General features: G+C 43.3%; 2 protein-coding genes across 2 annotated transcripts; both read left to right on the top strand.

The window, feature by feature from the left end:
* The first annotated feature begins 279 nt into the window (after nt 1-279).
* Nucleotides 280-1,517, top strand: LOC122617394 (fumarylacetoacetate hydrolase domain-containing protein 2A). The gene has a single exon (XM_043793241.1). It carries the CDS (start codon nt 449-451, stop codon nt 1,463-1,465), a length of 1,017 nt encoding a protein of 338 aa, XP_043649176.1. The 5' UTR covers nt 280-448; the 3' UTR covers nt 1,466-1,517.
* A 1,388-nt stretch (nt 1,518-2,905) lies between these two features.
* LOC122617703 (ATP synthase subunit b, mitochondrial) lies at nt 2,906-3,693 on the top strand. The gene is made up of 3 exons (XM_043793656.1): nt 2,906-3,051; nt 3,112-3,440; nt 3,517-3,693. The coding sequence occupies exons 1-3, from the start codon at nt 3,036-3,038 to the stop codon at nt 3,628-3,630; spliced, it is 459 nt and encodes a 152-aa protein (XP_043649591.1). The 5' UTR covers nt 2,906-3,035; the 3' UTR covers nt 3,631-3,693.
* The last annotated feature ends 10,525 nt before the right edge of the window (nt 3,694-14,218 follow it).

Raw genomic sequence — 14,218 nt, 5'->3', positions numbered from 1 at the left:
GTATGCTTGTTATTTGCATGATGCGTTGATGACATTTGGAGTTGGGGCCTTCGCACTTTGGGAATGTGTCCCTTGAATTTGAGATTGTTGTGTCTTCAACTTTTATTTTCTATGTACCATTTGGCATTTGAGGAGACACACTATTTGAATACTAGCTATAATAAATTATGGTTTAATATCGCCTTAAGCATGTGTAAAATAATATTTCTTTTTAGATAGACATTTTATATACTCGTATAATATTCAATTCATATAAGATGAAGTATCAGTAGGCTGCCGTACAATTAGGTAAAACTTCATTGTGTAGAAATAATTCATCAAGCCGGGTACACTTAAATGTTTTCTACAACAAGTTCTTAAGTTAGCTATTTTATAATTAACGGGCAAAATTTTCATAAAGACTTCGCAAAATTACACCAACAACTGAATTGTCAAGACAGATGAAAAGATGTCTGCCTTTATGCACCTCCTTCGCAACTTTTTCCCCAAGTGGTGTCTTCCACGTCCGGAAAAGCATCTCAAGAACCACATTTTCCGCCAGCTCCAGACGAACCACCCAACCGCCGCACTGGTGGCCATCAAGCAGAGTGAACAAGTGCTGCCCAGGTGCAGGTTCATGCAGTACCGCCGGGCCAATGAGCAAGTGAAGCGACTGGGCATGGTCTCCGAGGATGGCAACAAGATGGTGGAGCTATCGAGCATGACCTGCGCCGCCCCCAACATGATGGACTTCATCCAGCAAAGGTACTGCATGGTCAGCCTGTTGGACAGTGTGCAGTTCATGAAGATCGAGGATGTGGACGCCGTCGATCTCCGCCTGTTGCCGCCCATCGATTGTCCCGGCAAGATCATCGGCGTGGATTGCAACTATGTGGACAACTGCGATGAGCAGCACATCTCCATCCCGCGGGAACCCAGTTTTCACGTCAAGTTCGCCTCCTCGATAACCGGAGCTCTGGACAACATTAGGGCGCATAGTTTGGCCAAACACATGGACTACGGCTGCCAGTTGGCCGTGGTTATGGGCAAGAAGTGCCGTGAAGTGTCTGCCAAAGAGGCTCTGAATCACGTATTCGGATTCATGGTGGTCCAGGACATCGTGGCTAGGGACTGGAATGCTCCACTGGGCGGCCACTCAATGGATACTTTCCTGCCATTGGGACCGACAATTGTGCACAGGTGCCATGTGCCAGACGTAAACAATCTGTGGATCAAGACAAGCATCAATGGCGAGGAGCGCCAGACGGGCAGCACCCGGAATATGATTTTCAAGATCGACTTCCTTATTCACCGCCTATCTCAGTACCTCACTCTCTGTCCGGGCGACATCATACTCACGGGAACACCCGCCGGATCGGGTGCATTCCGCCATCCGTCGTGCTTTCTGAAGCCCGGCGATCTCATTGAGAGCGAAATTCAAAATCTGGGCAAAATGTGCAATAAAGTCGTTAATTCTTATTCTTAAGGAAAATATATGTGTGCTGTCAAGTAAACAGACAATCTGAAAATCAAAAAAAGATTAAGTAATATGTGAGTTATGTATAGAAAACCCCATTGTTGTTTTTCACCAGACTTCACTGCTAGTTCAATGAAACAAATCGATACAAGTCGAATAAAAATCACATATGTCCCCAAATTCGCCGCAAATTCTACCATCTCCATTATTGGCCAATAAATTTGTGCCAGGGATGAACCCAGATAACCATGTCAGAAGGAAGCCACTGGCAGCATCCTAATATGCAACGCGGGAGTGATGGGTGGCGGGAAAATCATTTTGTAATATAATTTGTTTTGCTCGATGGCTTGCAGGAAGGGAGGGGGGGCGGCCACAAAGATTGGGTGATGGCTACACTTTTATGATACGCCCAAGCATAATCAACATTATCCTCAAAGAGTCACAAGCCGCAAACAAGGAGCCTACAGACGGGAAGGAATGGGGAGCAATGGGGAATCCCCGCTGCGAAAGCCACGGCGCATTATCATCTCATTGCACAGGACTTAATCCTGCGGCAAGTTATTAAAGCGTAACGCGTTCCGTCCGTGTCCTTTTGCCCCTGCCCCTGGTCCTGCTCCTGCCTCTGCTGCTCGAGTCCTTGGATCCCTGAATCCTGCTCCCTTTTTATTGTTCGCGCTGCGCTTAACTTGTTTCGCATTGAAACAGGACGAAACAGGACGAGGGGTGTGACCGGGTTGGTTCGGTAGGCGACGCCGCCTTAATGCTAAATGATCCAATATCCTGTTTCCTGCATTTGTGCTCTGCAGCAGCGTTAAAAGGTCCTTTGTGGCCTCCGCCCAGCCTCCGTTCGCCATTATTTGCCTTGGCCAACTTAAAGATGTTTTCCCTCTAAGCCAACTTTTCACCACCCGCCCCCCTCCCCACGTCGCCCACTCAGCTATTTGCTTAGCAAAAAGGAAAATGGAATCGGCGGAAAATGTAGCGAGTGGGGTACATAATTTTGTATCTTTTCTTTGCGCACGGCAACTTAAATAGAAGAATGTAAAGTTTTTAATTATGCAACTCATCGCTGACGTTGTCGCATTGTGTGCGAAGTGGGCCCATTCCCGTTCCCCATCCTCCCGTTTATTCCATCTAGTGAGCTGGCCAAAAACTTAAAATACACATAATTAGCCATAGTAGCGGGGATACTTCTATTTTCTTCCCGTTTGCTTAGCGACAAAATTTCGCCACCCTCTCCCATTGTACGGAGTGTGTATCCTTGGGATATCTTTCGCTCTTAGTCCATTTCCCCTCCTTTTTGGGCCAAAAACTAGGCCAGTTTCTTTCTGCAAGTTGATGTTTAGTTTGGCATGGAAAGCGACGACGACAAAGGCCTCTGCTAATTAAAGGAAAATATTAATTTTTTATAGCTACTAACATACGACAAATAACATGTATATCTTTTAAGATATAAAAGAGTTACTCTCGCATTTTCTGTCATTTTTGCAAAATTACTATCATTCAATTCATACTTAAACCACATACTTACAACTTTACGGCAGTTAATTAAAACAAGTTCATTACAACATTCTTTAAAATGTTCTCGAGATCAGGTGAAGTAAAAAAGTCTATTTGTTATTAATTAACAATTTCTTATGCAAACAACATTATAGCCTTACGTCCTTTGACTGTGGCCATATCTCGTTCGGCTGCCACCCATTCCGCCCAAGGAGTAAAGAGGCTACCTGGACATGGAAGTCCCGGAAAGGATCGCTTGGTTCTCCTGTCCGAGAATTGGGTCAAGGGACCCATGGGCGTCGGTCTGCTGGCATATATCTGCTCCGGAGACTGTTGTGCCATCAAGCACGAGCACAGCGGCTTATCCTTGGGCATCATGGAGGATGGTTACTACAGCAGTGGAATCACCATCGGCATACTGACCACATTTGCTGTGATAAGACTTCTTCCAGCGATTGCAACATGGGCTGATGGCGAGATTGTTGTGAGTACAAAGATATCTTACAAATATTCCGGCTTATAAGTGATTATTTTTCATTTATACTTATACACTGCCAAAGAAAATTGAGTCCGAATACGAAAAGAGTCGAAGATCCAAGAGCAAGGCCCTATCAATCGCGCCGCCGCAGGAACAGAAGAATCTTAGCGAGCAGAATGCCTATCCAAGCGAATAGTCGATTTATTACTTGTAAACAAATAGCCATGTAATAATTAATAAAAATTCGGGAGTAAGAGAAGCCTTTTTGCATTCAATAGATAGCAATTTCCGTCGCTCATTTATTTATTTAAATACCCTCAAAAAGGGTAGTACGATTAGAAGTGTTGCATAGCTCGTCTTGTACGCTTGCCACATTTTATTCCAAGCATGAAGTTTGCATTGGAGCCCACTGTTTAGATGAGAGCTCCACTCGGAATGGAAGGGGATGGAAGCACATAAAATGTTACATGTCGTAATATTCACCACAAGCAACTCGCAACAAGCCAAAGTCAAAACATGCCGAGGAACATGGCATTGAAGGCAGTTGCCAAACAAAATGGGGGGATCCCCGACCAGGAAGAGGCGGCAACAATGAAAGGATGCCCAAAGAGCGCAAAAAAAGAAAACAACATTTTCCTCTCGCTTTTCCCTTCATTTTTCCTCCGGCACGACATAATCTTTTTAACAATTTGTATTTGGGGATGCGGATGCTGGCGGTGTGGATATGACACATATCCCGGCCAAAGTCAATGCCGAAGTATGCAGAAATTTGTTTTGTTTTTTGCTTTTTGTTTTTAGGGCTCCTTTTTTTCAGCTGCTTTGTTATACATAATCCTGGAGAGGTGTGACATTTGTATGTATAAATTTCAACTTTGATCCGCAAAGGATAACCCTCGGGTGGCCAAAGCCAATTGCCAGGCACGAAATCTAAATAAACACACAGCAAAACACCAAACACAAAAGCGGAAAGCGGAAAGCAAACGAGTCCCAACGAAAAATGTGGCCACGTTTCGTGTGCTCGAGATCTGTGGCTGGAACTCCTCGAGTTTCAGACCTCCGACTCCTCCACACTTAAGTTGTCAAAATCAGCACAGGATTCCCACTCATGTGTGTGTGTTTGTGTGCTGGGAAAATGTTATTTTCTTTTCATTTAACTGTCATGTATTTTGCATACACAAAAGCCAGCTCCTGTCGGTGCCAAATTGAATGCCCCTAAAGAGAAATGTTCCCAGCTTTGTTTACTCTGCACTTTCTGGCGTAGGTGTTGTGACATTTGACCGCCGACGTCTGTTGAACATCAAACGGAAATTTCTTGCTTATTTTTATTCGCTTTTTCGGGGACATTAATCACACCTTTTTGGGCATTCGAATGAGCAAATTGACATTCCAAGAAATGGAATTCTCAAAATGCGTATTTGCCAGAAAAGGTAATTTGAAAAAGTTCGTAAGAGTGGCAATTCGACCAACAAGTTTAATTTGAATATGGAATTTATTGATAATTTGTAGATTTAAATGTGATATTCACTGAAAAAACTAAACAACTTGAGTATATACAGCCCTTCTCTTTGTTAGAACTCTCTAATTTTGCAACTACAACATTTTCTCACAGCTTGACTGCTGATTACCCCGTCTTGATATGAATAACTTTTAAAAGTGCCTAAGTGGTCTGTAATGGATTTAGGCACATGCAGCTTCCCTTTATTAGAATTAAAATTTCACATACCAACCTAAGCCCATCGCGTGCCTTTTTCCTATGACCGAAAATCCTGTAGGGAAGTTATGGCTGTGTGGAAATCCTCTAACGCCCGATAATTATGTAGAATATTTCCTGCGATAATTGCTTGATTTGCACAATGTGTGTTGATGTTTTCATAATGGATGCTTTCGGGGCATAAATTACAAGTTGCAAAGGGGAAGGACAGCTCTTTCTCTGGCTGGCATGTGGTGAACAAATGTGGCATGCAGCTCGGAGTCGAGTGGCAGATTGATAAGAGTATTGTAGAAGGGAGAGATACTCTCTGCAAGGGAGAGAATTAACACATTTGCGTTCGATCAGGATAATGATGATGCTGGGGTGCTTACCATAACCCTAAGCTGGGATCAGGGTGGTTTTCTACCCCCCATCCATTCGGAATTTTCCTTAGGGTGTGCCAAACAGTGGCAGCTGCCGTTGCGCAGTTATGGAAAACCCATTTCCCCTGAACGCATGCGTCAAACTAGATTTATGTACGGATGCACTTTCATAATTTTCCACTCGCCATCGACAATGGTATCCTTTTGTATCCCGCATAGGCTGAAAAGTCCAGTTTGCTTTCGTTTTCAAGTGCATCAAGTACGAAACGCATTGACTCTGTCAATTTCTGAGCATTTGCAATTATTTCTGTAATAGGCATTTTCCAATAACAGATCATTATCGAGCTACCTTATGAGGGTGTACTGTCCTGCAATGTCAGCTGGCCAGTTGCGTTAAATGAGCCAGCTCCATTTCGATTTGTCCAGCGTTTCCTGTTCATAAATTGGATCGGCTGCAAAGAGATTAGAGTCTTTATGGGTAGCAATAACTTGGGAAACTAATGTGAAATGGGTCGTTTTTCGTATAGTATGGGAACTCTACTCTTGAGCAAACAATGGGTTGCAATTGAAATATAGTGAATGCTAAACATCGCAAGCTTTTTGTTCTAAACAAGCAACAAGGTTTAAAAAACCGTACAAATCACTTGAAATGTTTATTCACTAAACTCACTTTTAAGGGCTTAGTATCTCTAGTATCATCACAACCTGCTTCAAATCAAACACTCCGCAGTACTTTCATTCAACAGCGAGTCATTGCGACCAGTTGAGTGCGACTAAGTCCACTTAATCAGCAATTAACTCCAGTCAACAAATCAAAGTAAAGCTGAGCGAGTGATTTCAATTTTAATTGCCCAAACCCATCATCATGCACACGAGAAGCCCTCGATGCGCAGAGCTGGTTGGAAAAAATAGTGTTAAGACCTAAGCTTACTTAATGTGACCACTTTGAGCGGTGTCGACGGCAGCGAGAGTTGCCTACTTAACGGACATCTGGGAATACTCTATATATGCAGTATGTAGTATGCAGTACATATAAAACGGGTAAGAGGAGTGACAACGATAGGAGGTCTACTCCGTAAGCGGCTTAGGGCAATAAATTGTTCGCGGCCCGGCTGCATTTTCACCCGCTCGCCTCTGAAAGTTTGAACAAAGTGGCCAACAAAATGCAACGTTTTTGTCATTCTTCTCTCGGCCTTCCCATTTTGGTTTATTTTTTTCACAATTTACCACAATGATTAATCACCCAGAAGGAGGCGTTTTCCCTTCCGTCCTGTTGGTAATATAATATTTGTCATAGTTCATAATTTAGATATTTTTGTATCCAGAGGGGTGGAACAAAGCAAAGCAGAGCGCAAAAAAGGGAAATAATAAAATATTGCAGTCTGGTAAAAAACATAAACTGCATATGTTGCACCCAGTTCAAGTGCAGTCGAGAGGGTTTCATGTTTTTGGGGGTTGGGAAGTTGGGGGTTCCAGGGCACCGAGGGGTTGAGTTTGTTTGCGCACACTTTGTGTACAGTTGAGGGGTGACCACGGTGATATATCCTGGTATATTTGCCCTGTCTCACTATCGATGTATCGAGGTTTTTTGTTTGCCCAGAGGGTTGATTCAGTGCGGAACTGTCGCACTCGCCATTGTGCAGGTCAAGTTAGTAGGTGTTTCCCGGCGAATTTGCGGTTGCATTGAACCTGGTTAACCAAAAGGATTGGTGTAGTAGTGATGTAATCAAGGGAGGGTAGCAAATAGTGCACAGAAGGATAAGTAGTTTGGAATTAAAAGGATGTCAAGATTTACGGTATAAATAAATACACGCATTTGTTGAAGGTTATTGAAGCTTTGTTATTTGATATTCGTTGGAAAACAATGTGCATAGGGATTGTTTTACATAAGCTAACATTTTTTAAACAAGGTACAACTAGAGCTTTTCAAAAAATAAGTTACAACGCTATCAGTTTAAAGAAGTTTCCCATTTCTCAAATACGAATGACCATCCCCAATTAAAATGCAGCAAAGGTGATTTTCTCACCTGGAGTCGGGCAATCAGAGAAGTCATCCAGGATGCAGGTTTGCACGATAACAAGCCACACACAAAGCCAATCGCTGGGACAAAGGGGAAATTTGCTTGGCAAGGATAATAGGTGGATAATTTATTAGTCATCGACCAGCATTGGGTATCGAATGGATGCACGTTGAATGTTGGATGACAACTGCAAAACTGCAGCCAGATTGCCCAGATAGAGAAACGTACATATGTGTGGATGCGGGCCTGTGCTGGAATGGGATATTATCCTGGAATGGAATATAGGAGTGCAGGATGCCAAACAAACGGACAAAGGACGAGTGTTTAGAGTAAACACAAAGGCGACCATAATACAATCATAATTGCATTTTTACAACATCCCAGGGAGAGTGTGTCGGATTTTATGCTCCCAACTTCGGTTATTGACAGTTCACACCAAGGACATGCGTTGAGTCCTAAGCACCCAGCACAAAAACACACGAAGCGAGGCGAAATTAAATTTTTATCTAATATAAACTCGCAGCAGGCACTCGTCCCTTTACTCAGTCCCTTTTTTTATTTTTGCACAGCGATATGAGCGATATGGCTCAAGGACATTCCAGGAAATGACAGGGGACACACACACACAAGCGCTGGCAGTTTTCACACCAATTCCCGGAGGATGCACACAGTCCTGGCCAATGTCCTTCAGTGGAGCATTAATTTGACTTATCCCTGGGACAGCGGGCCAGCAGCAAGGACACGCACTCGGTTGGAAAAGTGCAATTAATGTCGAACAATGGCGACTTTTGTCAGCTCTGGACACACACGCGAACGGCCAAGGATGCACAGACCATTAGCCACGATCCAGGACCAGGACAAGTCCGAGGACCTTGTGCATAATTAGCCGGCACCCCGAATGGGTTGCCTGTCCTTCGGGCCAAGTCAAGGTCCAATTGCACAATGCCATCGGGACACATACGGCGCAGCAACCTTGAGTCATAATTGAGGTCCTGCAGGATAATGAGTGTTTTTCGCTAAACCACGCGCCGCGCATGCGCAGAATCGAGCCCAAAGGCGAATGCAAGGCGTGCGCTGATAATAAACACATATAACTTATGCTCAAGGTTAGCTGAAGGTCCTAGCAGGTCCCTGAATATTCTTAATTGCAGTCCATAAAGTAGAAATTGAGTCGTAAGGCAAAGTCCAAAGGACTAATGGCCTGCAGAGTTCTGTGATCCATTAAGAAGTATCGCTCAGATAAATATATTCATTGAGTGACATCCGAAGGACTTGCTAATAGATAATCTCATTCTTAAAAGTGCGCTGTTTTATTATGGCTATAATATATCTAGCCCACGTGCTCTGTAAATCGTTAAAAGTTTCTACGAAAATCGAGTATTATTTGAAAAGACTGGAGAAATTTTCACACGGCTGCGTTTCCTTATAAGTGAAGTAAATTCATACCACTTTTTTCCTTTCTCTGCGGCCTTAAATTTCTAAGAGACTCTGTTTCCTGTTGATTTATATTTTAAAGGTTAGTTTCCGTTGTGTTCACTAGTGTTCTTAAAAAACTATGCGCAAATAATTTGGCATAATACAAAATAATTTTCAAAAATTCTGCATAATACAACTGCATTCAATTCAAGTCTCCTTCCTCCTGATAGAAGTCATGGAGTTCCTCTGCCAATTACCATGCCATCGAACCAAGTCCCAAGTCGTGAAGTGCATCTTTGCTTTGTCCTTGCGATTCGCCCACGGAATCACTTGGAAGACCGATCTTGAGCCGCGCTCTTGAGTCGCAAAGTGCACTTATGTCAATGCCGCATTAAATAACTAAATCAAGCTCAAACATGGACATCGCCTTGAGATTATCCCACAAAGATGCAGTGGGCATTGTGGAACGGGGTGGAGGTGGAGTGGTCGGTATACCCTGTAGGGCGACAAACATCGGTGGCTGAATGTTGCGGCGACCCAAAGTGGATGCCAAATAACCATAATGGTGTTTATCCACAAGTTCATTTCGCTGTTTAAACATGCCTCCGAATTCAGCCCCGACACAATAAACAAGCCAACTGGATGCGAGATGCCATCGGCTGCGGCGCCCCAAACATTTCGGTGTGTGTTTTTTATTCCATTTGAGCCTGATCCCTCTGGGGCATAGACTACCGACTACTTCGATGGATGGATGGTTGGATGGATGGATGGATGGATGGACGGACGACTGGGATGGGATGGGTTGGAACGGGTCGTCATGGGGGGCAGATGGGGTAGCAGATTGGACCACTTGAAACCAAACGCGGTAGCCACTCACGAGCAGCGAGCATCGAGCATCGAAGTGCATTGCGCTGTTATTTTAACGATTATGCTGATGAGCAGCGATGACCAGCGATGGCCAGCGATGGCGACGCGGGCGATGATCCATCAGAGTTCTGGACATGGAAATGCAATTTGTGTAATTTATGCCGATGCTCGGCGAACGCAACCAGATACTCAATTTTGTGTGTGTGTGTGCCTGTGCCTCCGATTAGCCAGGCGATCTGCCAGATACAAAATGTTTGAAGATGCAGAGCCTAAGCCACTTGTCTGCCTTGTTCTGGGGCTCCACCTGAATGCGATCCCCGCTTTTGATTTATGATTTCAACAACACAGAAATTAAAAGCCTTTCGGGTTTAGCGTTTCGGGTTCCTATCTGGATGGATGCCTGACCTGCAGCAAATGTTGTCATCGGGAGAAATGGAACTGGGCATGCCATCATCAATTAATAAAATACCTCTAATTCCTCTTCTTTAAGAGTTTGAGAGTTCGTCGTCCATCCAGAGGGCACATCAATCAGCTTATCATATCACTCGGGCTGAGTAGACAGTTTAAATGTCAATTAGAGGTAGGGCTAGTCTAGCTGCGGATCATTAAATATAAATTATGAGGGTCTTGAACTGGTCCCAAAAGCTATAAGCCAGTAAGACGGTAGCTGGCAGCCTGGAGGCTGAGACAACTTTTGTGAAAATCTCCGGGAGAATCAATCAGAATTATGGTAAGTAGTCGGATGGCGTACCTGCAGTAAAGTCTCAACTTTATGCACCATCAAACTCTATTTCAACACGGGAAAAATAAACACAATGTGAACTGAATATTTATATATAAATAAGTTAGGAGACAACTAAGAACTATAAAATATAAATAATAGTAAAGAAATTATTTATATTATATTTAATCAATTTTATAACTGAATGTTAGTATTTAGTAGTATGGCGAGAAAATGTGTCTAGATTTAAGCCATAATGTTACAATAGTTGGACAGTTCATTTGATATATATACTCGTATAGTAGATATGAGAAATATTGTGTATTTTTCCCTGTGCAGTGACACGTAACTCGCAGTGGATTCTCCTCCCATCGAAGAGCGGAATTTACTATTTGGCAATATTTTGGCTTTATGAGTGCATCAAGGATATATGCGGCAGGAGCAGGAGTAGGAGCAGGAGCAGGAGCGGAAGCAGGAAGGACGCAACGCAACCTTCGACTGAGTTGTGTTGACTCGGCGACAAATCGTTGCCAACTCGAGCGTCGCGGCCAAAAAGCAAAGCAAATCAGAGCAGTAAAATCTCAACTGCAGCGAAGAGTGAGCGAGGGCAGGCAATAGCATTTCATTGACGTTAATAAATGACCGGAAGGACATTGTATGGCATGCCCTGGCGTGGCAATAAACAAACAAAAGCAGAAAAGAAGGACCAGCCAGCGAGGAGTTCGGAGCCAGGACCCCGGACCACGAACCTGTTCGCCACTGTCCTGTCCAGTCGACGAGTCCTGGATCTCCCTGCATTTTCGGACCAGGTCCTGTTGCATTTTTGGCCAGCCGGAAGTTTACTGCATCGTCTGGCACCCTTTGCTCCTCTACCCGGTTTCGGTTTGTTCTTTTTCACTCTTTGGTTGCCTTTTGCCGCTGCTGAAATTGCATTTCACTGCGAATTTTTCACAGGATGAAAAGCAGCTGCTTTCCAGGATGCTGCTTAGGTGTGGGAACCGAAATCGCCTTTTCTTCGCTCGCAAAAATCAATCGCAGTTAGTCGGAAGTACTTGCGCACTTTGCGCTGAACATTTTACGCAATGATTAATTGCCATCCTTGTTAGTGCGAGGATACCATGGGAAGGAAATGGGTTTTTCTTTTTATTCGCTTGCAATCGGCAAAGGATCTGAAGGCGCCTTGGAGTTCAGTGTGGGAAGATTTTAAAACAGCTTTAAATTAAATTGAATGCTTTCATGCTAGGGAAACTTAAATACATTTTTAGGAACTCTAGTTGCTGAAATACGAGTACATTTAGGTGGCTTGTAAGAACAGTGTTATTGCAATAGGAAAATATATAACTAAAATACTTATATATAAATATAAATTAGTAATATAATCTAGAACCGTTTAAATAGTGTAAAAGTAAATTTAAATTATATAATATTAAAGTGCATGCCTTTTTATACATTTCATTTACATACAAACGTAAAAAGTAGCAATTTGTTTTGTAAAGTAATGCTGCTATTAAATCTATAGACTGCAGATGTCGAGCATAATATTATATCACTATTCAAAACACATAGTTAGCCCACTAACTTATGGAGAATCATGCTGTACGACAATTTGTCGCTCGTAGCGCAAATTGCAGCCACAACCTACGCCACGCCAATCAAGTTTCAATCGAGTTGGCGAGGAAGCTCTATAAATTCCGGCTGGTCAATGTCATGGCAGTTGGATGCCAGGAAGGACGAGGGGCAGAAGCAGTAGCAGCAGCAGCAGGAGCAGCACATCCTGTTAATGGCAACAAACTACGTAATAATAATTGTCAATTGCCAACACGTACGATGATTACACATGTTCCAAAACGGCCAGCTGCAGCCTTCTGCAGACTTTGTACTCTGCTCTTGGCCGTTGGCTGCTGGAGAAGCCATTTAACGTAATATGGGTAATATGTGAGACAGGCCCCTAAGTAGCCTTAAGGCCAGGATAACACAGGGCATTACAGGCGGCAGAGCCAGAGCCAAAGACAGAGACACAGAGAACGACACCGATACCGAAAGCGTTGGCGAGGAGTTTCCCGGTCGCAGTGCCCGGTAATCCCCAATTAAATTTTATTCTAAAGCAATTTGCCAAAATAGTTTTCGTTTTCGGCAGGAAGATAAGCAAACAGTTTGCCACTCCCCATTCAATATTTTCTTTTGGTTATTGTAAAAATTGTCATGGGCGCGCTACCCGTAAATAGCCTCGTAAACATGAGGATTAGCCTTTGTATTCCACCGACTCAGAGTCCTGGCCAAAAGTGTCACTCACTCGAAAGACAAATATTGCCTTTGGCCCGAAAGGAAGCGGATATGTCGCAAGATTTTCCAATGGCCAGGACAACAATGCATACACATTGTATGTATCCTGGCCCGACTCCCTATGTGTCGCTCACAATTGTATGCATGACATTGATGGTCCTTCGATACGAAATCCAATTGCACAGCTGCCTCGCCCAAGTAAATATGAAACAAATGCACAATTTCTGACTTTTGGTCTTAGCTATGTAGGTGTTTTGTCGCAGCGGAAGAACTCCCTGAAGACATGAAGGCTGCTGAAAAATTGTCATGAAATTGGACAACAATGAGCAACGAATGCCCTGTCATCTGGGGAATGCAATTGTGTATATCCAAGCCATTCGATCGGGGTTCGATTTCCATCACAGGTAGTAGTAGTCACTGGGTGATTCCCATCCGGTAGCATTGTGTCACGGTTTTAATAAGCGCATCTAATGTTTTGCGGAAGACTTATGTGGTTAGGACACAGGAAGTTGGCCGAGACAAATGGCAAGGAAGCTGCTGGAATTATATTATGTTCCCCAAGGAACCGTCTCAGAATTCTTTTCTTCGTACAAATAATTTTTAATCGTTCCGGCTTTGATTTATTGCCCAATAAACGAGTCTTTGTTGGATTTTCTTTTCTTTCAAATATAAATTCAAATTATCAAATTTAATATTAGATTTTTTCTGAACCGACATTTATGTTGCTCGACCGAAATCGCTTGAAATTTATATTATAGCAAAAGTAAAACAAACTTTAATAAGCAATGAAATAGGTACAACTCTTAAACGCGATGATGGGCTTGTTTATTATTATTTACTTAGGAATTCATTAAACCTACATTACGCTTGACCACAATCTCCAGACCTGCGCCTAGACCCTCTAATCGGTGGCACTTAACGGCTTGGCAATCAACTCAAGATCCCAGTTGACAGCAACTCATCAGAATGAGCAGAATTGTAACAATGAAGGAAGAAATCACTGCAATTATGTGAAACAATTTTCCAAAGAGATACAATTAGGTAGGCACCGGCGCAACGGAGGAACCTGTTCGAGAGTCATATTTTGCTTTAATTAATACATTTTTTGGATGGAGCGAAAGGCAAGGCCGAGATCAGAATGGAACAATGTATCACGATGATGATGATGGTGATGGCTAGGCGACAGGTAAGCCAAAGATCCCCGAACTCGCTACCTTTAAGGATAAGAAACGCCTCGAAATCCAAAGTTGATGTCCGTTATTAAAAAAGGCAAACTGAAAACTGGTTTTAATGCAGGTCCCAGGTCCAGAGCACACGCAAGCGATTACGGAAATTATGGGGTCAGTCCCAGGACAATGCGTGAAGGCATTTCCTCCCGATCCCGATCCCGATCCCGATCCAGA

Source organism: Drosophila teissieri, chromosome 3L (assembly GCF_016746235.2).
Source record: "Drosophila teissieri strain GT53w chromosome 3L, Prin_Dtei_1.1, whole genome shotgun sequence".
NCBI classification, from domain to species: Eukaryota; Metazoa; Arthropoda; class Insecta; order Diptera; family Drosophilidae; genus Drosophila; species Drosophila teissieri.
This window is presented reverse-complemented; position numbering and strand designations above follow the sequence as displayed.